Raw genomic sequence first — 21,557 nt, forward strand, 5'->3', positions numbered from 1 at the left:
TTTTAAGAACAATTTAATGAAAACACATTTTTAAAGTACCCTCCAAAGTTTACTAAGGAGGCAATCCCCAACCTGTAGGAAAATCATCACAAGACCCAAAATACAAAAGTAAATTCTTTTTCCACCTGCGTTTTTAGAGAAGAAACTAAAATCAATTCCTTACACCCTCTCATTGTTCTAGAATTGCTTTAGGCAAGGCTATAAGCAGCTCCCCATGGACTGTCACATCCCAAGGAGAAATTAATTGGTTTTCATCAGTTTATGTCAAAGTTTCTGCTTAACTCCAACCTAGAATATATCTTTTATAAAGTAAATAGCTTAAATGTTACTACTTTGTAATGAAGTCATAATTAATTAAAATTCTGAACATTAATTTCATTGTTTTATTTAATTTTAAAATTAAAGAAAATTAGAGATTCTGCCAAATATTCCATCCTTTCATGTTAGGTGGGGCCAATATCCTAACTGTCAGGAGGCAAAGTCTGTGAACCTTGTGCCAAATAGCTACGTGAGCAAATAGTGAAATCAACAAGCATTTGCGGAGACAGAGGTGGAGCTGGGCTTGTTAGGAATGAATCAGGCCATCCCACAGAGTGGGTGTCTCCTTCCCAATTGCTCCTCAGGGCACAATTAAAATCCCTATAAAAGGCCCAGCTCCTGGGTGCCCAGTACACTTGCCAGCAGTGTCAGCGAGCACTCAACTCCTTCCTCTGGTGAAGTGGGTAAGTCCCATTCAGTGGGATCATGTTCTTCTGTACCATTCTTCGTTTTCCAGCTGTTGTAGATGTTGGTGGGTGGGGGGTCATGATAAACAGGATGGTCTATGTGCCAGAAAGCATCAGTATCTTACAAGGATGTCTAAATCCCACTAACTCCATGCCATCTTCTTGTAGTTGGAGCCATCACTTCAATGGAGACATGGCTCTTCTTTCAAGGCTCTGAACTCAATAAGTTTGTTTGCATGTCAGGAGATGGAGGATGGTCATGGATGACTCTGATGGGGTTGGTTCATCTTCCGAAAAACTGCCATCTCAAAAGTCTGCCAACCCTCAGTTCTCTTTTTATATTGGTTCTACCCATTATAGGCCATCTTCGTGTAGTTATGACATCTGAGGTATTGGAGTTGAGAAGTAATTAAAGAAGCCAGCTAGGTGAACCACTATACTCATGCAGTGAAACCTCCCATGTATTCTTTTAACACTGATCTTCTGCTGGCTAACTCCTGTTTTTTATAATGCCAAGATTCAAATGGTTTATTGGGTTTAACAAAAGCTAACCATAAGATTAATATTATTCAAAGTTTTCCAGCTTCAGTTTGACCCATTGACTGTGGTAGCCAGTCAGGAAGTACTTCTCAGAACCTTTCAATAACTGAATATCTGTAACTTATCTGAGTTGAGGTAGATAACATGTACTCTCTGTTTTCTGCACTGGTATATGTGAATACTACAATGCCACCTTTGACTAGGAAGAAGTAGTGCTTAATTTTAGAACTGGTGACTTATGAATTATACTCCTAGATCTCTTATGAACTATAATGTTAGGAAATAATCCACATTCCCTTTTTTTTGTTCTAGTTACCACCAAATGTTTTGCTGCCGCAATTAGGCGTACATGGCTTCTATCCACTTTAAGATACTCTCAAATCTTCCTTCACCTTTTGGCTTTCACATATCCTCTCTGTTCAACTTTAGAGGAAGTTCCTTATGAGTAGCAACATATCAAATTTAAATTTTTACATTCTTCACTGTCTGGTCTGAAATATGCTAGGAAGCAGGAAGAGAGAGAAGGAGAGGCTTTAGATAATCCAGATTGGGTGGGCAATCAAAAGCTGACCATAAGATAGTCTAAAGATAATTCCCTGGCTTGAAATTTCTCAGGATCTCTCTTCCCCTCTCTAAGTACAATATTCAAAGATAAAATGCTTTGAAAGCCCAAGTTGAAAATAACTAATTTTGTAAAGTCAATTTAGGGATCTGCCTGAAACAGTGTGGATGAAGCCTCCCAAAGATAATAAACAGAGTTTTGATTCTGGATCCTATTTTATTTTTCTAGGTTTAGTTGGACTTAAAGGAAGGAAAAAAATGTCTGCACTTCTGAGAAGCATCTTCGATATCACTGAAATTTTCAATCAATATGCCACACATGATTGTGATGGGGCAGCACTAAGCAAGAAAGACCTGAAGAACCTTCTTGAAAGAGAATTTGGAGATGTACTTCGGGTAAGAAATAACAAGAAAAAGAATTCTCTATTGATTTAAAGTTATGAAATTCTTCTCAGGAGAGACCAAAGCAAGGAATGGTGACTCTATATTCATTTTAGGCCATGGCAGCTCTACATTACATCACCCATTCATGTCTGAGTTTTTGAAAGTACTGAATTAGCATTGTAGTCTGAGTACTAAAGAAGATTCTAGTAAATATTACATGTACTTGATGGCAACGTCAATGTGAATGAACCGTTCATGAGAAGTTATCATTAAGGATATCAGATCAAACTGGATTTGGAAGGAACTTAAATTTACTTCCAAATTTCAATAATTAAAATCAGCCTCCTCTTTGGTAAAATGGTGTTACCATACATATTTTGTTCTGTTTTCAAGTATGGGATAAAAATCAAATCAGAGGTTCTGGCTATTTCAGACAGAAACGGCTGCTACAAATCTTCACAAATTTCTATTGTATTTCTCTCTTGAGGATGAATTCATTCTCATTCACCAGCTAAAAAGAACTTGTGTTCTTTCGATCAGCATTAAATTACAAGATACAAAAATTTCCAACGAATGTATGCTTTAAAATGAAGTGGTCACATTTTACACGGGGTCAACAACACTCGACACACACTGGGCGTTTTTCTAATTGCTCTTAATGTCTTTTGAGAGTCAACATATCATAAAATAGACATTTTGTATGAGTGAAAGTTTACTATCTGTAAGTAGTACACTGTAAAAAAAAAAATTTTTTTTCTTTTTCATAGAGACCACATGACCCTGAGACAGTAGATCTGATCCTGGAACTTCTGGATCGCGACTGTAACGGGCTTGTCGATTTCAACGAATTCCTCCTGTTCATTTTCAAGGTGGCTCAAGCTTGTTATTACGCTCTCGGCCAGGCGTCGGGGCTAGATGAGAAGGGAACCAAGTGTGAGGGGAAGGGGTACCCGTTACAAGATCGCAGGCAAGAAGACCAAAGGAGATTCGAGCCCCGGGAGGGAAAACTGGAAGAAGAACGCAGGCAGAAGAGGCAGGAACAGGAGAGGGAGCTCGCTGAGGAAAAAGAGCGGAGGGAGAAGCAAGAGAGACGTGAGCAGCGACTGCAAAGGCGAGAACAGGAAGAGCGTCTTGAGGAGGAAGAGCAGCTGAAGAGGCGCAAGGGTCGGGAGCCTGAAGAGTTTCCTGATCAAGAGCAAAGGCGAGAGAGGCAGGAGCAGCGGGAGCGACAGCGCCTCGAGGAGGAGCAGCGCGAACGCCGGGAAGAAGAGCAGCTGCAAAGGCGGGAGCAGCAGGAGCTGAAGAGGGAGCACCGCGAGGAGGAGCAACAGGAAAGGCGGGAGCGGCGAGAGCAGCGCGAGAGGGTGCTGCAGGAGGAGGAGGAGGAGCTGCTGAAACGCGAGAGGCAGGAGCAGAGGGAGCGCCGGGAAGAGGAGCAGCTACGAAAGCGAGAGCTGAAGAGAGAGGAGCCGCGCTTGGAGCAGGAGAGGCGCGAGCAGGAGGAGAGGCGCGAGCAGGAGGAGAGGCGCGAGCAGCAGCTGAGGCGCGAGCAGGAGGAGAGGCGGGAGCAGGAGGAGAGGCGCCAGCAGGAGGAGAGGCGCGAGCAGCAGCTGAGGCGCGAGCAGGAGCTGGCTGAGGAGGAGGTGGAGCAGGAAGAGGCCCGTGAGCAGGGCAAGAGCCGCACCCCGAGGTGGCAGTGGCAACTAGAAAGCGAGGCCGACGCCCGTCAAAGCAAAGTCTACTCCAGGCCCCGCAGGCAGGAGGAGCAGAGGCGCCGCCAGGAGCTGTCGGCCAGGCCCCTGTGGCGGGAGCAGCGGGAGGAGCAGCTAAGGGCAGAGGAGCGCCGGCAGCGGGAACAACTGCTCCGTGAGGAGGAGGAGGAGGAGGAGCAGGAGCAGCGCCGCCAGAGACGCGAGAGGGAGCAGGAACAGCAGTTCCGCGAGGAACGGAGCCTCCATGAGGAGCAGGAGAGGAAGCGACGCCAGGAGGAGCAGCGCCGCGACCAAAAATGGAAGTGGCAACTAGAGGAGGAAAGCCAGAGACGCCGGCACACGTTGTACGCCAAGCCAGTTCAACGGGAGCAGCTGAGGGAGGAAGAGCAGCTGCAGCGCGAGAAGGAGCAGCTGCAGAGGGAGAAGAGGCGCCAGGAGCGGGAGAGACAATATCTGGAAGAGGAGGAGCAGCTGCAGAGGGAGAAGAGGCGCCAGGAGCGGGAGAGACAATATCTGGAAGAGGAGGAGCAGCTGCAGAGGGAGAAGAGGCGCCAACAGCGCGACAGGCAGTATCTGGAGGAGGAGGAGGAGCTGCAGCGCCTGGACAGGAAGCGGCAATTCCGTGATGAGGATCAGCGCCGAGATCTGAAATGGCAGTGGCAACCAGAAAAAGAAAATGAAGTTCGCAATAACAGAGTTTACTCCAAACGCAGAGAGAATGAAGAAAAGATCCGGCAACTGGAAGATGCCCAGGTGCGGGAGAGACGATTCCTGCAGGATGAACAGGAAGAGGAGAGAGCAAGAGAGCAAGAGAGGAGGTGCTGGCAGCAGCGCGACAGACAATTCCCAGCCAAAGAACTCCTGGAGCGAGAAGAGCAAAAGGAAGCCAGAAGGCGCGACAGGAAGTTCCGAGAGGAAGAGCAGCTGCTGAGAGAGGAAAGAGAAGAGAAGAGACGCCGTCAGGAGGAAGACAGAAAGTTCCGCGAGGAGGAACAGCAGCGGCGCCGCAGGGAACGCGAGCAACAGCTTCGCCAGGAGCGCGACAGAAAGTTCCGTGAGGAAGAGCAGCAGCTCCTAAAGGAAAGGGAAGAACAGCAGCTGCGCCGCCAGGAGCGCGACAGAAAGTTCCGCGAAGAGAAGGAGCTCCTAAAGGAAAGGGAAGAACAACAGCTGCGCCAGGAGCGCGACAGAAAGTTCCGTGAGGAGGAACAGCAGCTGCGCCAGGAGCGCGCCAGGAAGTTCCGTGAGGAAGAGCAGCTCCTGCAGGAAAGGGAAGAAGAGCAGCTGCGCCGCCAGGAGCGCGACAGAAAGTTCCGCGAAGAGAAGGAGCTCCTGCAGGAAAGGGAAGAACAACAGCTGCGCCAGGAGCGCGACAGAAAGTTCCGTGAGGAGCAGCAGCAGCAGCTGCGCCAGGAGCGCGCCAGGAAGTTCCGCGAGGAGGAGCAGCTCCTAAAGGAAAGGGAAGAAGAGCAGCTACGTCGCCAGGAGCGCGACAGAAAGTTCCGTGAGGAGAAAGAGCTCCTGCAGGAAAGGGAAGAAGAGCAGCTGCGCCGCCAGGAGCGCGACAGAAAGTTCTGCGAGGAGGAGCAGCTCCTGCAGGAAAGGGAAGAACAACAGCTGCGCCAGGAGCGCGACAGAAAGTTCCGTGAGGAGGAACAGCAGCTGCGCCAGGAGCGCGCCAGGAAGTTCCGTGAGGAAGAGCAGCTCCTGCAGGAAAGGGAAGAAGAGCAGCTGCGCCGCCAGGAGCGCGACAGAAAGTTCCGCGAAGAGAAGGAGCTCCTGCAGGAAAGGGAAGAACAACAGCTGCGCCAGGAGCGCGACAGAAAGTTCCGTGAGGAAGAGCAGCTCCTGCAGGAAAGGGAAGAAGAGCAGCATCTGCGCCAGGAGCGTGACAGAAAGTTCCGTGAGGAGAAAGAGCTCCTGCAGGAAAGGGAAGAAGAGCAGCTGCGCCGCCAGGAGCGCGACAGAAAGTTCTGCGAGGAGGAGCAGCTCCTGCAGGAAAGGGAAGAACAACAGCTGCGCCAGAAGCGCGACAGAAAGTTTCGTGGGGAAGAGCAGCTCCTGCAGGAAAGGGAAGAAGAACAGCTACGTCGCCAGGAGCGCGACAGAAAGTTCCGTGAGGAGAAAGAGCTCCTGCAGGAAAGGGAAGAACAACAGCTGCGCCAGGAGCGCGCCAGGAAGTTCCGCGAGGAGGAGCAGCTCCTAAAGGAAAGGGAAGAAGAGCAGCTACGTCGCCAGGAGCGCGACAGAAAGTTCCGCGAGGAGAAAGAGCTCCTGCAGGAAAAGGAAGAGCAGCTGCGCCGCCAAGAGCGCGACAGAAAGTTCCGTGAGGAGGAACAGCAGCTGCGCCAGGAGCGCGCCAGGAAGTTCCGTGAGGAAGAGCAGCTCCTGCAGGAAAGGGAAGAAGAGCAGCTGCGCCGCCAGGAGATCGAACAACAGCTTCGCCAGGAGCGCGACAGAAAGTTCCGTGAGGAGAAAGAGCTCCTGCAGGAAAGGGAAGAAGAGCAGTTGCGCCGCCAGGAGACCGAACAACAGCTTCGCCAGGAGCGCGACAGAAAGTTCCGTGAGGAGAAGGAGCTCCTGCAGGAAAAGGAAGAGCAGCTGCGCCGCCAAGAGCGCGACAGAAAGTTCCGTGAGGAGGAACAGCAGCTGTGTCGCCAGGCGCGCGAACAACAGCTTCGCCAGGCGCGCGACAGAAAGTTCCGCGAGGAGGAACAGCAGCTGCGCCGCCAGGAACTAGATGGAGCCTTCTCCCAGGAGGAACAACTGAGGCGCGCAGAGCAAGAGGAAGAAGAGAGACGCCGGTGGCAGAAGGACAGGAAGTTCCTTGAGGAAGAGCAGAGCCTCCCACAGGAGCGAGAGGAAGAAAAGCGACGGCGCCAGGAGCAGGACAGGAAGTTCCGCGAGGAAGAGCAGCTGCGGCGCGAGGAGCAGGAAGAGCTGAGACGCCGGCAGGAGCGGGAGCAGCAGTTCCGGGAGCAGCAGTTCCGGGCGGAGCCGCAGTTTGCCGGCGAGGAGAAGTGGCGTCGTCAGGAACAAGAACTGCGGCAAGAAGAGCAGAGGCGCCGGCAGGAGCGGGAGAGGAAATTCCGGCAAGAAGAACAGCTCCGCCGCCAGCAGGAGGAGGAGCAGAGGCGCCGCCAAGAGCGCGAAGCGCAGCAGAGCCGCGGCCAGGTCTGGGAGGCAGACAAGGCTCGTCGGCAGGTTCTGGAGCCCGGCAAGCGTCAGTTTGCCAGCGTCCCGGTGCGCTCCAGCCCCCTCTACGAGTACATCCAGGAGCAGAGATCGCAGTACCGCCCTTAGATGCCGCCGATACCCCGACACCTGCCAAAGCTGCTAGCAAAGGAAAGTGAGAAACGCTGAGTACCGAATGCCTCAGATATTTCTGGTTGTGGGAAAGCTCTCCGTTAGAATGTCTTTTTTTTCCAAAATCTTCAACTTCACTGATGTCATCATCTACTTTCTATTCCTGTCTTTTATTCTTCCTCAAGTAGTTCTTTACTGCAGGATGTCTTTGCTCTTTGGTGCAGATGTGGTGTGCATTTTGAAAAACATATAAATCACTTAATTTGTTTAAGTAGTTTTGTTTGGGGAACATGTTGATTTTTTGCTTTCAAAAGCGACAAGAATAATATGACGATTTGAGATTCAAACGAATTGGGCATTTTTTTTCAATGGTTGATCCATCTTGTGGGAGTTGAGATTTTTTAATGTTCAAGTTGGTATTTCTTCTTGGGCCTAAATGACCTTAATATTTACCTCTAAATAGCCTCTCATCTTTTGTGGCATAATTATTACAGATTCTGGAGAGGACCGAATTTTTACAACAACACTTGAACAGTGCCAGGGGAGTGACTTCTACAGAAAAACTCCCTGTGAAATCAGCCCATAACTGGAAGAAATATCTGTCAAGAATAAAGTTTAGCTTGAAGACTTAGAAGCTGAATCAAGATTTTTTTTACACTTATTTCCGTAAACACAAAATCTCATGAAGCAAAAGCAAGATGTTTCTCAAACAACTCCAGAGCTCAAATTTTAAAACTGTGTCTGCTGTAGTCTGTAGTGCTCAGTTCTCTCCCCCTAATCTTTGATGAGTTTGAGAATATTGCCTTTGTTAATTTGAGCTGAGAGGGAACCTGCTCAGGATCCTGTAAACATCTATCTTGCTCTAGGGCCAATAAGAGATCACAGAGAGCATTCTGGGGGAGGGAAGGGAAAAATCTGTGAACAGCGGAGCAAGTTCCTAGAGGCCCTTTGACAAGACCCATCAGCCCACAATCCTTTGAGGCCTATTGATACTACCTTGGAGACATTCTTGTTAAAATAATTTGACTGTATAAAAAATTAATAATAAATGTTTGGCAAACAAATATTTTTGTCTGTTTTAACTGTGCATCAAATCATAACTCAGGATCTAATGGTCTGGGAACTGATGAAAGTTCTCAGTCATTTTAAGATATTTGGTTACTCTTATCTATGTCTAAATATGAAAAAGGGAAAAAAAAATCACTCTATTTTCCCCAGCCATTTCTCCCTGTTAGGGTGAGCTCTGTATTATTTCCATCCCCAAACTAGGATTCTCTTTCCACGTGCTTTTGTTCTTGACCCCACAGCTTTCTGTGCCCTTTCTTGCAGTGACTCACTGGTCATAACAAATAATGGCACTCCCAGTGTTTGTTAACATTTTCTTCTGAGAATATAGCAGTTTCTTGGTCTCCGATGGCTGATGAGCCAATAGTAGAAAATGGCCTGAAAGTTCAGCTCAGCATTACAGGAATTGTAGACAACCTATTAATTTAAGCAACACAATCTATGAAGTGACTTAGTCAGAAGGTGCTTAACAGTAATCAGGACAAAAGCATCAAAATATCATCTAATGATCCAAATACCCCTGTGCTACCTGCTGGAGTCTTTATTTAGTATTCACACCTTGGTAATTAGGAATAAATCCAAAAAGGCCGGAATCCAGAATAGCATCATTTCTAATTGTGAGGGTCATGGATGAGAAGATGTCCTAAATTATAGACACTCAACATTTTTGTCAATGGTGAAGACAAGAAAGCTAAGCTGAGTATCACTCTGATACAGTAAGGTGGCATTTTCTACAGGGAGCACCAGCATCTCTCTCTTTTTAACTTAAATAGCAGATACCCACCAAAGACAGAACCTAGAATCCCCTGCCCTTTGGAACTTCATATTTTTCAAATGATTTCTAACTACAAAACTATTTTTCTCCTAAAGTAAGTGTATGCTTGATGTTCCAAGAAACCCTAGAAGAGCCTTACTTCCTTTCCCCAGGATCCTCTCAATGGGCACTCATTTCAGAGCCTCCTTATAAATGCCAGCCCCAGGATACTCCTGAAATATACACTCATCAGTCAAGCTACAGCTCAACAATAATAATTATAGTAAAAACAATCAAAGCCCTTCAGACTTGTAGCACTTTACAAGATGAGGAAAGAGCCAACTTCCAAAGAAGAAAGCATTGTTTCATCACAGTTGTAATAACATGTAGTTAAAAAAAAAAAAAAGTGTCAACCAGCCCATGCCCTATGGCTCTTCTTTTAGCATGCTGGCAGGAGAACATGCTGGCAGTCCAATCCTCCTGCCCCACCTGGATAACATACATGCGTGGGCAGAACCTTGACATTGTTGTGCAATTGGCTGCTTAACTATAAACTGGGAGCTCTATTTACATCACTGTGGCTGCTGCTGGAGAAAGAGGTTGAGAGTTTAATATACTCTGTGTTGGAAAAGCTGGTCGCCATGTGTTAGGGGCTGAATTGTGTTCCCTCTAAAGGTTTATATGTTGAAGTCCTAACCTTCAGTACTTTAGAGAATATAACCGTATTTGGAGATATAATATTTAATTAGGTAATTAAATTAAAATGAATTCATTAGGTGGGCCCTAATCCAATATGAGAAGTGGAAATTTGCACACATACATGGACCAACGGAAGATAATGTGAAAATAAAGAAAGAATATGGCCATCTATAAATCAAGGATAGAGGCCTGGAACAGATCCTTCTTCGTGACGCTCAGAAGAAACCAACTCTACCAACACCCTGGTTTTAGACTTCTAGCTTCCAGAGCTGTGAGAAAATAAATTTCTGTTGGTTAAGCCACTCAGTTTGTGGCACTTTGTTATGATAGCTCAAGCAAACTAATACACGATGTAAGGTGAGGTCATGTTGCTAGAGAAACCTATCTTTATCCTGATTATCTTTACCCTTTAACATTGTACAAGCAGATCCTGTCTGCTCAAAGACACTCTTTTTTGTTATATCTGCCATAGTTTCTTTGGTGTGGTGGAAAGAATGCTACAAGGAATCAGAAGCCTGAGCTTCATTCATTCAGCAAATATTTATTGAGATCCTGGTATATGCAAGGCATTCTAGGTAATATGCATACAGTGGTAAAGTAGCCATTCTGGCCTCTTCCTTCACTTTACTCTCTGTGTGTCCTCATGCAAGACACTTCAGGTTTCTGGGCCTCCATTGTTTCATATTTCAAATTATGAGACTGGAGTAGATATCACAAAGGTTATTCCCAGGACTGAAAAAAAATTACTTTAAATCTAACATTCAGCTTATTCAACTGAAACTTTCAAAGCAACTCAAATAATCCCTCACCCCAGCTTCTACCTTTAATAGAAAACAGGGAAGAGAAATAACTGATAAAGGTGATCATCAGAGCCTAGTTCCAGCTTCAAAGATCTTTCCTTTCTAGCCAATCAGATCTGAACTTCCCCCTATTTGTCTCCCAAATTCCTCTCCAGAGCACCTTCCTATCATCCCAGGTTTATTCATTGAGGGAGAAGACCCAAACCTACCCCACTTTCATTGCCTTTATGAACTGCACATATGCATTTAATTACTCTCATTCTTTTTGGAGGAGAAAATGAAGTCCTGGAACTTGGTTTCACTCAAATTAGAAGTCAGTGTCCATTAGTTAAGTATGAACCCATCTCTGCTTCATCTTCTGCACTAATTACACATTGCTAAGATTTTCATTCAGTCATAGTAATTATGAGTTTGTTCAGTAAGCGTACCGGGACTGTGACCTGCTGAAGATTATAATCTATGTAATATGTAATAATCCCATGATCCCCTTGTTAGTAAAGAGCTTATTGCAATCACATACAATAATCTGAAACTAACCCAAAAGGTAGACTTCTGAATAGGTTGTAATTTTCTGAACCCTCGGGACATCCATGGCAAGCACTCAAATTACAAAAACTTTTTAATATTTGTCATTATCCTCCTTGTGTAATGCATGGCATTTTCTGCAAGATAAAGTCTAAGGTCTTCAATTTGGAATGTAAGGCCCTCCACGTTCTAGAGACAATCTGCCTTTTAATCTCTGGCCCCCAGGACACTGCTGAAGCCAACTATGTTCAAACCAGACTAGTCTATTTGTTGTCATTAGGACATCTTACGATTGTCCTTACTTCAAAGACTTATTGGCCTAATTTTATCTATTTGGAATGACTCTCTTCTTCCTGTCTACCTGGACAATTTCTGCTCAGTTTAAAAGAGCCAGGTTGAGTCCCACCTCTTCCCTAAAATTTTTCCTAATCACCCTGACAAAATGATCTCTCTCTTCACTAAGGTTCTAAGATATCTATTATCTTTACTATTCTTAATCGATTACAATATTCTGCCTTAATTAGCTTTATACTTGCTTTATCTGCCCAACAAGATTGTGAATACCTTGAAAACAGAGACTATAGGGCCAGCTGGTGGTATAGTGATTAAGTTCTTGTGCTCAGCGGCCCAGTGTTCGCCAACATACACAGCCCTCATCAAGCCATGCTGAGGTGGAGTCCCACATAGAAGAACTGGAAGGACTTACAACTAGGATGTACAACTATGTACTGGGGCTTTGGGGAGGAAAAAAAAGAGGAAGATTGGCAATACATGTTAGCTCAGGGCCAATCTTCCTCACCAAAAAGCATACCTTAAAAAAAAAGAGACTATAACTTGGAATTCTTGATTTTATATATTCTTTCCATGATAAACAATAAGTGAGAGAGCTCTATGAAATTCTGATAAAATATGTAGACTGTCGCACTAGAAAAATCTACATACTCAAAAATTTTGCCTAGGATTTCAAAAGTTCCTAGTCCCTCTGAAGTCTTCTTAATTTTATGCTAAAAAACCTGGCTCAAGGAGTTGTGAGAATTAGATGCATAATGTAAGCATTCAATAAATATTTGTCAAATGAATTAATTACTATAACCCTTATAGCTCTTTTTGTCCAAGGGCTCTACTGCCATCCCTCGCTTCTGAATATTGAAGCCCTAAGTCCTTTCTTATATACTGAAAATTCCTTAACAGTGGGCGTTTCTGAATGTTCATGATTCTTCTCGCTCAGTTTGTTCTGGTTCTGCCTGGGAACTGGAACAAGCTCTGATATTAGTATCTGTCGGTGCCCTTTAGTCGGATGAGAATGCAGGGGTAGTTCAAGGGAAAGGTGGATTCTGGTCTCATGCATTGTTGGGGGGTGACTGTAGTGAGAAGCAACAGCAAGATTTCCATTCCAGGCAGTGGCTGCTTTTCTCATAAGCATTTGAATTCAAATATAACTTATCACCATGAGGGTCATTTTCTTTTTGAAAGCCTCCTTGTCTTGTATATATGAGTCAATTTTATTTCTCTTATTAGCATTACTTTGACTCTATTTCTTATGAAAGAATAATCCTGGCCTTATTATGCTAAGAGTGCGTGTGCCTCCCTTTTTCCCTGGAGCACCTTGCAAAATGTCCTCATATGTGGATCATGACCCAGTTAATCTCCAGGTTTCATCTCTGACCAGGGGTGAGGAGAGGATGGGTAGAAGTCAGAGGGGAAGATGAGTTTCATACCATCCTGCCATAAGTGCTATGGTCAGAGAAGAACACAGTTTATGAGAACAGCAACATCCAACTCCACTTAGCAGTGTCAAGAAAAGCTTTCCCAAGGGAACTGACATTTAAGCTGAAATCTGAGAATAGGTAGGAAGTTAGGTTGGTGAAGAGGAAAAGAAAGAGCTTTCCAGGCAGAGTGAAATTCATATTTAAAGACTGGAGGCAGGAGCCGGCTCCGTGGCCGAGTGGTTAAGTTCGCGCACTCCGGTGCGGCAGCCCAGGGTTCGGATCCTGGGCATGGACATGGCACCACTCGTCAGGCCACGTTGAGGCGGCATCCCAGATCCCACAGCTAGAAGGACCTGCAACTAAGATATACAACTGTGTACAGGGCGGGTTTGGGGAGATAAAGCAGGAAAAAAAAAAAGATTGGCAACAGTTGTTAGCCCAGGTGTCAATCCTTAAAAAAAAAAAATAAATAAAGACTGGAGGCAAGAGAGGACACCATGAGCTCAAGACAGTCAAAATCAAATCCGACTAGAGCTTAGAATACCAGGAGATAAATGGCAAGAGACGAGGCTTGAGAAGTTATGAGGGCCTGGTAAGCCATAGTAGGTTTATCTTGAGGGCAACAAAGAATCATTGTCATTTTAAGCAGTGGAGTGATTAACCAGATTGACAATTTATAAGGATCACTCTGGCTGCAATGTAGAGAACGGATTGGAGAAGGTCAAGATGGCAGCAGAGAGAACATTAGGAGGATATTGCAGGAATCCCTGTGAGAGACAATGATAGCCTGAGCTAGGATAATGGAAGTGGGGATAGGGAAAAGCAGATATATTTGACAGATATTTTAGAATTAGAATCAATAAGAGTTGGTGACATATTGAAGAGATAATAGAGAGGAGGAGATGAAATATGATATCAGGTTTATAGGTGGAGAAACTGGATGATAGTGGTGCCATTATTTATATGGACTCACAAGGGAGCCTCAGGTTTGTAGTAAGGGCAGATGACAAGTTCAGTTTTACTTACATTGAGTTGGAGGTGCCTTGGAGGCTTCCGGGAAGTGATGTTTGTTGGAATTGGTTACATGGGTATAGAGCTCAGGTGAGAGATTGGATTTAATATATAACTGGGGAATATCAGCCTATCAGTAGTAATCAAAGCCGTAAGAGTAGAGAAGATTATTTAAGACATGGAGAAAGAAGAAAATGAAGAACTGGGCTAGGACAGAACTCTGAGGAACAGCAACATTTAAGAGAAAGGCAAAAGATAAAAACTAAAAAGGAGCAGTCAAAGAGGTAGGAGGAAAACTAGGAGTATGCGGTGTCACAAAAACTAGGAAAGAAGATGCTGCGAGAAAGAGGAGGCAGTTATCATCAAATATTTCAAAGAAGCCAAGCTAGACAGGTGCTGAAAAGTGTGTGATGATTCCATAACACAGTGGTCAGTGATGATCTCCTATATTTCAGTGGAACGGGGTTGAGGAATGCAAGGAAAGGAAGCAGAAAAATAAGAAGACAAATCTTTCAAGAATACTAACCATGAAGGGCAGGGGAACGGTTGGGTGGGGTTGTGAGCACGAGATAGGATTTTATAACATGGGAGGGACTTGAGTGTGCATAAATGCTGATGGGAAGGAACCCATGAAGAGAGGCTGCAGTACAGAAAAGAGAGGGAATTATCAACAAAGCAAGTTTCCTGAGAAGGCAGGAAAAAATTAGGATCCAGAGAGAGGCATTAAGCTTAGATGGTTAACTTTTCTGATGTAACAGAAAGAAAACATGAATGTAAATAGATGCCAATAAGTTTGTAGTTTGGTAAAATAAAGTTTAGGGATTCTGGTCTGATGACTTTCATTTTCTGTATGAAGTAAAGAGGCAAGATTATCTTCTAAGGGTGAAAAAGGAGGGGAGGGAGTCAAATACTGAAGAGAGTTAAGATGGTTTAAAATAACTGTTGTAGAGCACAGAAGAGAAAACTAATCATGGAATCTGTATGATCACCAAAAAGGGCTGAGTTTCCAGGTGAAGTTAGAGACCATGAATTTATTATGGCACCAACGTGTTCAGCTGGGAGATTTTTCTCAGCCATTCTCCGTAGCACAGGTGCAGAAGACAGACACAACTAAGGCTGAGATTTTTCCAGGCAGATGTGACCGAGAGACAGAAAGGGAACTGAGGATACCCACAAGAGATAGAGTGATGGCCTGTGAAATCTGCATTAGTCAGGGTTCTCCAGTTAAACAGAACCAACAGGAGATATAGATATATCTGTATTTATGGAGAAAGAGAGAGAGGACTGTTTTAAGGAATTGGTTCACATGATAATGGAGGTTGGCAAGTCCAAAATCTGCAGTATGGACCAGCAGGCTGGAGACTCAAGGAAGAGTTGCAGTTCAAGTCTGAAGGCCATCTGCTGGCAGACTTTCTTCTTGCTCGCTCAGGGGAGGTCAGTCTTTGTTCTGTTAAGGCCTTCAACTGATCGAATGAGGCCCAACCACATTATAGACAACAATCTGCTTTACTCAAAATCCACACATTTACATGTTAATCTTATCTAAAAACACTCTCATAGGAATGTCCAGAATAACGTTTGACACATATCAGGGCACTGTCGCCCAGCCAAGCTGACACATAAAATAGTCACAGAATCTAAACCATCACAGAATCTAAGCAGGAGAGGAAAGCAAGAGGGTATAGGCAGGGATGAAGAGACACAGGTCTGTGGACTGGGGGTTCAAATGAGATAGAAAACCCAATAACTTGTGAATCGGCAAATGGGAGAGCTGTAAGGAGAGGAGGCAATGGACAAGGACTGCGAAAACTGAATTTATTATTCCAGATATGGGGTTGTTCCAAGTGACAATAAGTTCCAAAGTAACATATAATAAAATAATAGTTCTTTATATAATAGACCAATTTTTTTCCCACCATTGTTCCTAGAAGTTTAAAATGCTGATTCATCCACCAAATATATTTGTGACCAGTGTAGGGTAGAAGGGATTTATGAGCTGTTAGAGCTTGGAAATTACTCTGGCCATTAGCAGGGAGGCAGCATGACGTAGCATACAGAACTCAGGTTTTGGAGTCATGAAAACTTAGGTTTTTGTTATGAAGAGTAGAAATAATGTGTGCAAAATATCAGGTAAGCACTCAGTAAATGATATTATTATTGTCAAGTCCATACCTTTCAGTTTTCATCAGGGCACTAAATCTATTGAAATAAAAGATCCAAAGTTAGAGAGCTAGAGATAGGGCTGGAATCAGCCCAGTTCTTTAAATTTTGGTCCAGGACTCTTTCATTTTAGTACACTTCTCTCAATTTTTTTTCACTTAACAAATGTTTATTGAGACCTACTCTGTTCCAGGCACTGTGCTGGGCTGGTGATACAAGTGATCAAAGCAGACACAGTCCCAGCCTTCTCAGAGTTGTTAAGTCAGCATAATGCAGTATAAGCCAAAGGTTTTTGCTAAGTGTTTTTACATATGTTATTTCATTTAATCAGTGCTACAATTCCAGAATTCTGGACAATATTGCCCCCTCCTTTCCCATTTCCAAATAAGGAAATCAGACTAAGAATGGTTTCAAAACTTGTCTAAGGCCAGATAACTACAGAAGTGCAGACCTAGACCCATGTGGCCTTTCTCATTTATTTATTCAACAGCTATTTCTTGGCCATCTAATTGCACTGAAAGAAAATCCTGTAACGCAAGTGTAAATACACTGCACATGATCATTATACAAAGGCCTCAATGTGCTATTATGTGCTTGCACAACACATAAAAACATTTTTCTATTTAAATACAAAATGATGTGCTACCTATAACATCAACCATTTCATTTACAAAACTGTCCTTGTTAGGAAAGGCTCTGAGGCATCATTTGGAGGGGCCTAGGACTCCTTAAAAGTTTGACCATGGTGTACAGAAAGATTTACTACAAGATATTCATCACACCATAGCTTATAATAATGAAAAACTGCAAACAATTAAAATACCCAAAAGAGGATGGTTAAATATACTATAGTATATTCATATAATGGAATGCTGTACCCATATCAAAAAAATTTGTAGAAAAATGTTTAATGACTGGAAAGCTACTCATCAAATAAAACAAAGCAAATTACAAAATGGTGTGAACTGAATGATTTTAGCTTGGTAAAGACAATTTGAGAGAAAATGAGAAAAACTGTATACAATGTAAATACTCGTGATATAGGGATGATAATAAGTGGTAAAGGTGGGTTTTGAACAGGTGGAACAGGTTATCTAATTGTAACTCAAGCGGTTATTTTTTTTCCACTATACGTCTTCTAGAAAAGCTAATTGCCATAAAGTATATATATTTCACAGTCTTTCCCTTTTGGTAATCAAAATGTAACTGGGAACATAAGGTTTATACACATAAAAAGTTTACTAAGTAAGGACTGTTAATAAATGTTAAGTTTTTCTCTATATATTCTATAAGTAAAATGTATAACATTAAAAATTAATTTATTAAAGTAATTTCAGAACATAAATGAGAGCATATTAAAAGGTACGGAAAAACTTATGACAAAAATTTTAGAATAACCAAGTGTCCTGCCTCACATCTTTTTAACCCCAGTCCCATTCCTCAGAGAAAAACTCTCTTTAAATTTTTTTCTGGTAGTAAAATTTATCAATTTTAAATATCTCCACTATGATAGGTGACAACTTAAATCACTTACTCCACCTCTCTTCTCCTCTCCCTTTGTTAATGTTTAATATTTTCATTATTCTAATTTTCTGTCACCTTTCTAACTCTAAATAATATACTTATTTTTCTTTTTCCATCAACTTTTGATGGTATCACTCTTACATTTCTAACCACAACCTAATATACCATGGTTTTTACATGTACAGACTCTAATATTTGGAAACCAATAAATGTCTACATTGTTATGTTAAGTACATGGGCATAGAAGCAAGATTGCCTGAGAGCAAAAACTGGGTTTACCACTTACCAGCTTTGTAGCCTTAGGCAAGATACTTGACCTTTGTTTTCCTCCTCTTGGTGTTCTGAAATTTCCAAAGAGACGTCTAGGTGGACATTTTGTGGACCTTTTAAAATGTGAAGTCTCCAGGGAATCTATTAATTCCTTGATAAATTATTCTCCTTTTTTTTCCCTGTTTTATCTTTCTGAGGTTCCTATTAGTTAGAGATGGGACCTCCTAAATTAATTCTGTATGTTTCTTATCTTTTCTCACACCTTTTACATTTCTTTCTCTTTTTGCTTTATATTTTAAAACTGTAATGTCCAAGAAGGTAGTCACTAGACAAATGTGGCTATTTGATTTAAATTTAAATTAATAGATATGAAATAAAATTAAAAATTTAGTTTCTCAGTCACACTAGCCACATTTCAAGCCACATATAGCTAGTGGCTATCAGATGGGACAGTTCAAATATCTAAAGTTGTGTTGGATGATGCTATTCTAGAAGATTTTGTCAACTTCGGTGTTTTTTAAATGCTACTGCTTTTTTTAATTTCAACAGTTATTTTTAATCTAAAATACTTTTTTATTCTCTGATTTTTGTTCTCTGGTTGCTCTTTTAGAGCATCCTGGTCTTGTCTCATTTAATCTCTTTGGAATATGTTAATTAGAGTTTTTAACTTCTTTCTGCATCCTGAATTATAACTATTTCCTCTGGGGTCAGTATGTCTGTTTATCTTGTTCTTTCTCTTTTGTGCTGCTGACTTATTCATATGCCTAAATATTCTTAGTTGCCCCTTTATAGCAATAAAAAGATCTGAGTTTCTTCTGATTTGCTTAAATAGGTCTATTTCACACCAGCTCTCTTTCGAAATGAGAACTTGTGTCAGGGTGGAGGAGAAGCCTGTCAATTTGCAAAGAAATGGCTGTCAGGCTGCAGGTCCTCCCTCCCCAGTGTATCCCCAATGCCATATGGAGAGGGTTTTCCTGGAGCATTAATATCTATACTAGATGCCTTATCTTTCCGTCTATTAGTCAACAAATATGACAGAGCACCTACCATAGTCCAGATACTCTTACAGCTTCTGAGGATAAAGTAGAAAATAAGATACAGATTACTGCCCTCAAGGAGATTACATTTAGCTTTTCCAGGAAGTTTGTTCAATTCTTTAGGAAAGAGCCATTTGGGGTTTTGCCAAGGTTAGGCAACATGTGCCCAGATGTCTATGCTCCGTGCTCTAAAGCAGAGAAGGGAGATGGGAATGACCACTGAGACATAAGTTCCTTACACAAACTTTCAATTGCTTTCTCTGTTTAAAGCCCCACTTCTCACTCCCACCTCCATCATAGCTGCTAATTCTGAGTCTAGAGGTTCTCCAGGTTCTGATGGCCAGATCTGCCTTCACCTCCACCACTGCCTCATAACACATTCCAGGCTGTGCCTCTCTCCGCTTGTTTCTATCATGAACATTCTACCAACTACTTTTTCTCTTCCATAAATTTATTGAAACTCAACTGTGATTCTCTTCCAGTTCTGTTCATAGTTCTAGTTTTTTAATTTTTATATATCTATATTTTTATTTTAGAGGATTCCAGGAGGAAGATTAATAATATTTGCTCAGTCCAGCATCATCTTAAATAAACTCCTACTACTTCTATGATAAGCAAAAAAGATAATAAAATTATAAACATAAGCTGAAGGCTTCTTTTTTACATGCCAAATTTTCCAGTATTATAGAGAATCATTAAAAATTACTTTATTAGCCATCTTTTCCAAAGTAGCCACCATATGTGTTTTATTTGAAGCCTTCATCCAAAACTTCAGTTGTGGCCTTTGAAGAATAAAAGGCCCTTAAACATAGTTCTGTATTAATCAACTTCTTTTCACTGCACGCTCTCTCCCTCTCTCCCTCTCTTGCTCGCTCTCTCTTCCTTTCTTCACTATCCCTATACAAAATTAGAGTGGAGAGGTGGAGAGGACATCACAGAGGGACTGTTAGAGGGATCTTTTCGGAGAAAGAAGAAACGGCAATCAGGGTTTTTTCTTTGGTGATGATAGAGTTGTTTGTGGCTTATTGTACAGCAGTCTAAGTAATTTTCTTAAAAGAAATTCATCCTTATCCTTCTCCTTCCACTCAGCATCTCCCTCCTCCTGCTGCCATCCCTTTGAGTCACTACCCACCCATAAGTATGGGTATTAATTAAATGGTCTTGAGTAAGCACTGAAAAAATAGAAATGCCTGTAAAAGGCCTAGGGAACCAGCCCTTACATTGTTCAGAGACAAGGCAAAACCCACCCTTGGCTTTCTAAATAGAAACTATAAGCTAAAACCATGGACATTTTGAGTTGGAAGAGCCCTGTGCCCTCTACTGTAAGCCGCTCCAGGCTTACTGCTTCCTTTGGCAGGGCTCCTCCTATAACCTAGTCAATGGATTATCGTTCAGCCTCTATTTGAACAGCTCTAGTGACAGGGATCCCATTACTTTGGGAGCAGCCTATACCATTGTCAGTCAACTCTACTCCTTAAAACTTCTTAATAAGAACTAAAGCCTGCTTTTCAGAGAGTTTCAACCATTGATTCTAGTTCTATTCTCTGGCATTATACAGAATAAGGAACTCAAGATAATGGAGACACCATGGGCTCAGAGACATAGATTCTAGAAGCATTTCAATTCTGAATCCTGGCTTTACCATTTACTAAGTACGTGACCTAGGCAAGTTACTTAACAGCTAAGAGCCTTAACTTCCTTATCTGTTAAAAGAGGATAATAACTACCTGAAAGGCCTGTGAGAAGTAAGTAAGACAGCCCATGTAAAGCTCCTGACATGTCACAAGTGTTTAATGAACATTAGTTCCTTTCTCTTCCCACCCCATTCCTCATCCCCATGAAAAGCCTTTAAATATTTGAAAACAGCTATTATGCCTTCCCTACGTCTTTCTTTTCAATCCAGCCTTGAATGTGGTTTCCTTCAGTCATTTCTCATGAGACTGGCTCATGAGCTCCAGGGCAGGGAGATACAACTTACTCAACTTTAAACACCCCCATGCCTGGCACAGTGTCTGAGAAATAGTTGGTACTCAGGGGATGTTGACTGATCAGAATTACGATGACCTTCGCATGCCAATTCCAATTCTCGGTAGAAGTCTTCTCCCTTTTAGGGAAATGCTGAGACATTTTTTTATAAGTGGAGACTATCAACATGGATTTGGCCCCCAAGATTCAGTTCCCTTGTACTTGTCTTGATTATCAGGAAGATCAGAGCACCGTTTTGCTCAGTATCAATGCTTTCCTTAGCCTCAGTCTTCTCACATAATTCCCACTCCTCCATTGTCTTGGTCTTTGTCTTTTACACTTGTTTTCATGGATCTATTTCTTATATCCTTTTGAATGCAGGCAAGAAAGTTTTAAAACATATTCTATTCTCTTTCTAAATGTCTAAAAAAACAACTGAATCCAAATCTCCTGTTAATTAAATATTCTGTAGTAAAATGGACCCAGATCTAGGAGGTGAAAAAACATTTGCTAGTTTAGCATCTCAGACTCACTCCTACCCGTCTTCAGCTTGATGGTTTCTCTGTCTCCTTTTCCCCTTTACAGAAAGAACACAGTAATATAGATGCTAATTTCTAAGCTCCTTGGATTATAAAAGTGCCTTTAAAGAGCAGATATCAATCGCATTTTAAAAATAGCACATCTTAGGTAAGTAAAGTTCTGCACACGCAGCAAGAGGTTTTTTTTCCTAACTCTGCCTTTGGGCACGGGGAGCAGAGCATTGAAACACTGAATCAACTGGCATCTCCAGTTTTCTCACATGGCTAAATG

General features: G+C 42.7%; 1 protein-coding gene across 1 annotated transcript; it reads left to right on the plus strand.

Moving 5' to 3' along the window:
- The first annotated feature begins 611 nt into the window (after positions 1-611).
- TCHH (trichohyalin) lies at positions 612-8,292 on the plus strand. The gene is made up of 3 exons (XM_005610124.4): positions 612-722; positions 2,056-2,222; positions 2,978-8,292. The coding sequence occupies exons 2-3, from the start codon at positions 2,085-2,087 to the stop codon at positions 7,223-7,225; spliced, it is 4,386 nt and encodes a 1,461-aa protein (XP_005610181.2). The 5' UTR covers positions 612-722; positions 2,056-2,084; the 3' UTR covers positions 7,226-8,292.
- The last annotated feature ends 13,265 nt before the right edge of the window (positions 8,293-21,557 follow it).

The sequence above is a fragment of the Equus caballus genome, chromosome 5 (genome assembly GCF_041296265.1).
Source record: "Equus caballus isolate H_3958 breed thoroughbred chromosome 5, TB-T2T, whole genome shotgun sequence".
Taxonomy (NCBI): domain Eukaryota; kingdom Metazoa; phylum Chordata; class Mammalia; order Perissodactyla; family Equidae; genus Equus; species Equus caballus.

Coding starts and splice junctions, on each gene's coding strand:
- TCHH (XM_005610124.4), top strand. CDS start 2,085: ATGTCTGCACTTCTGAGAAGCATCTTCGATATCACTGAAATTTTCAAT. Junction 2,223..2,977: donor AATTTGGAGATGTACTTCGG/GTAAGAAATAAC, acceptor TCTTTTTCATAG/AGACCACATGACCCTGAGAC.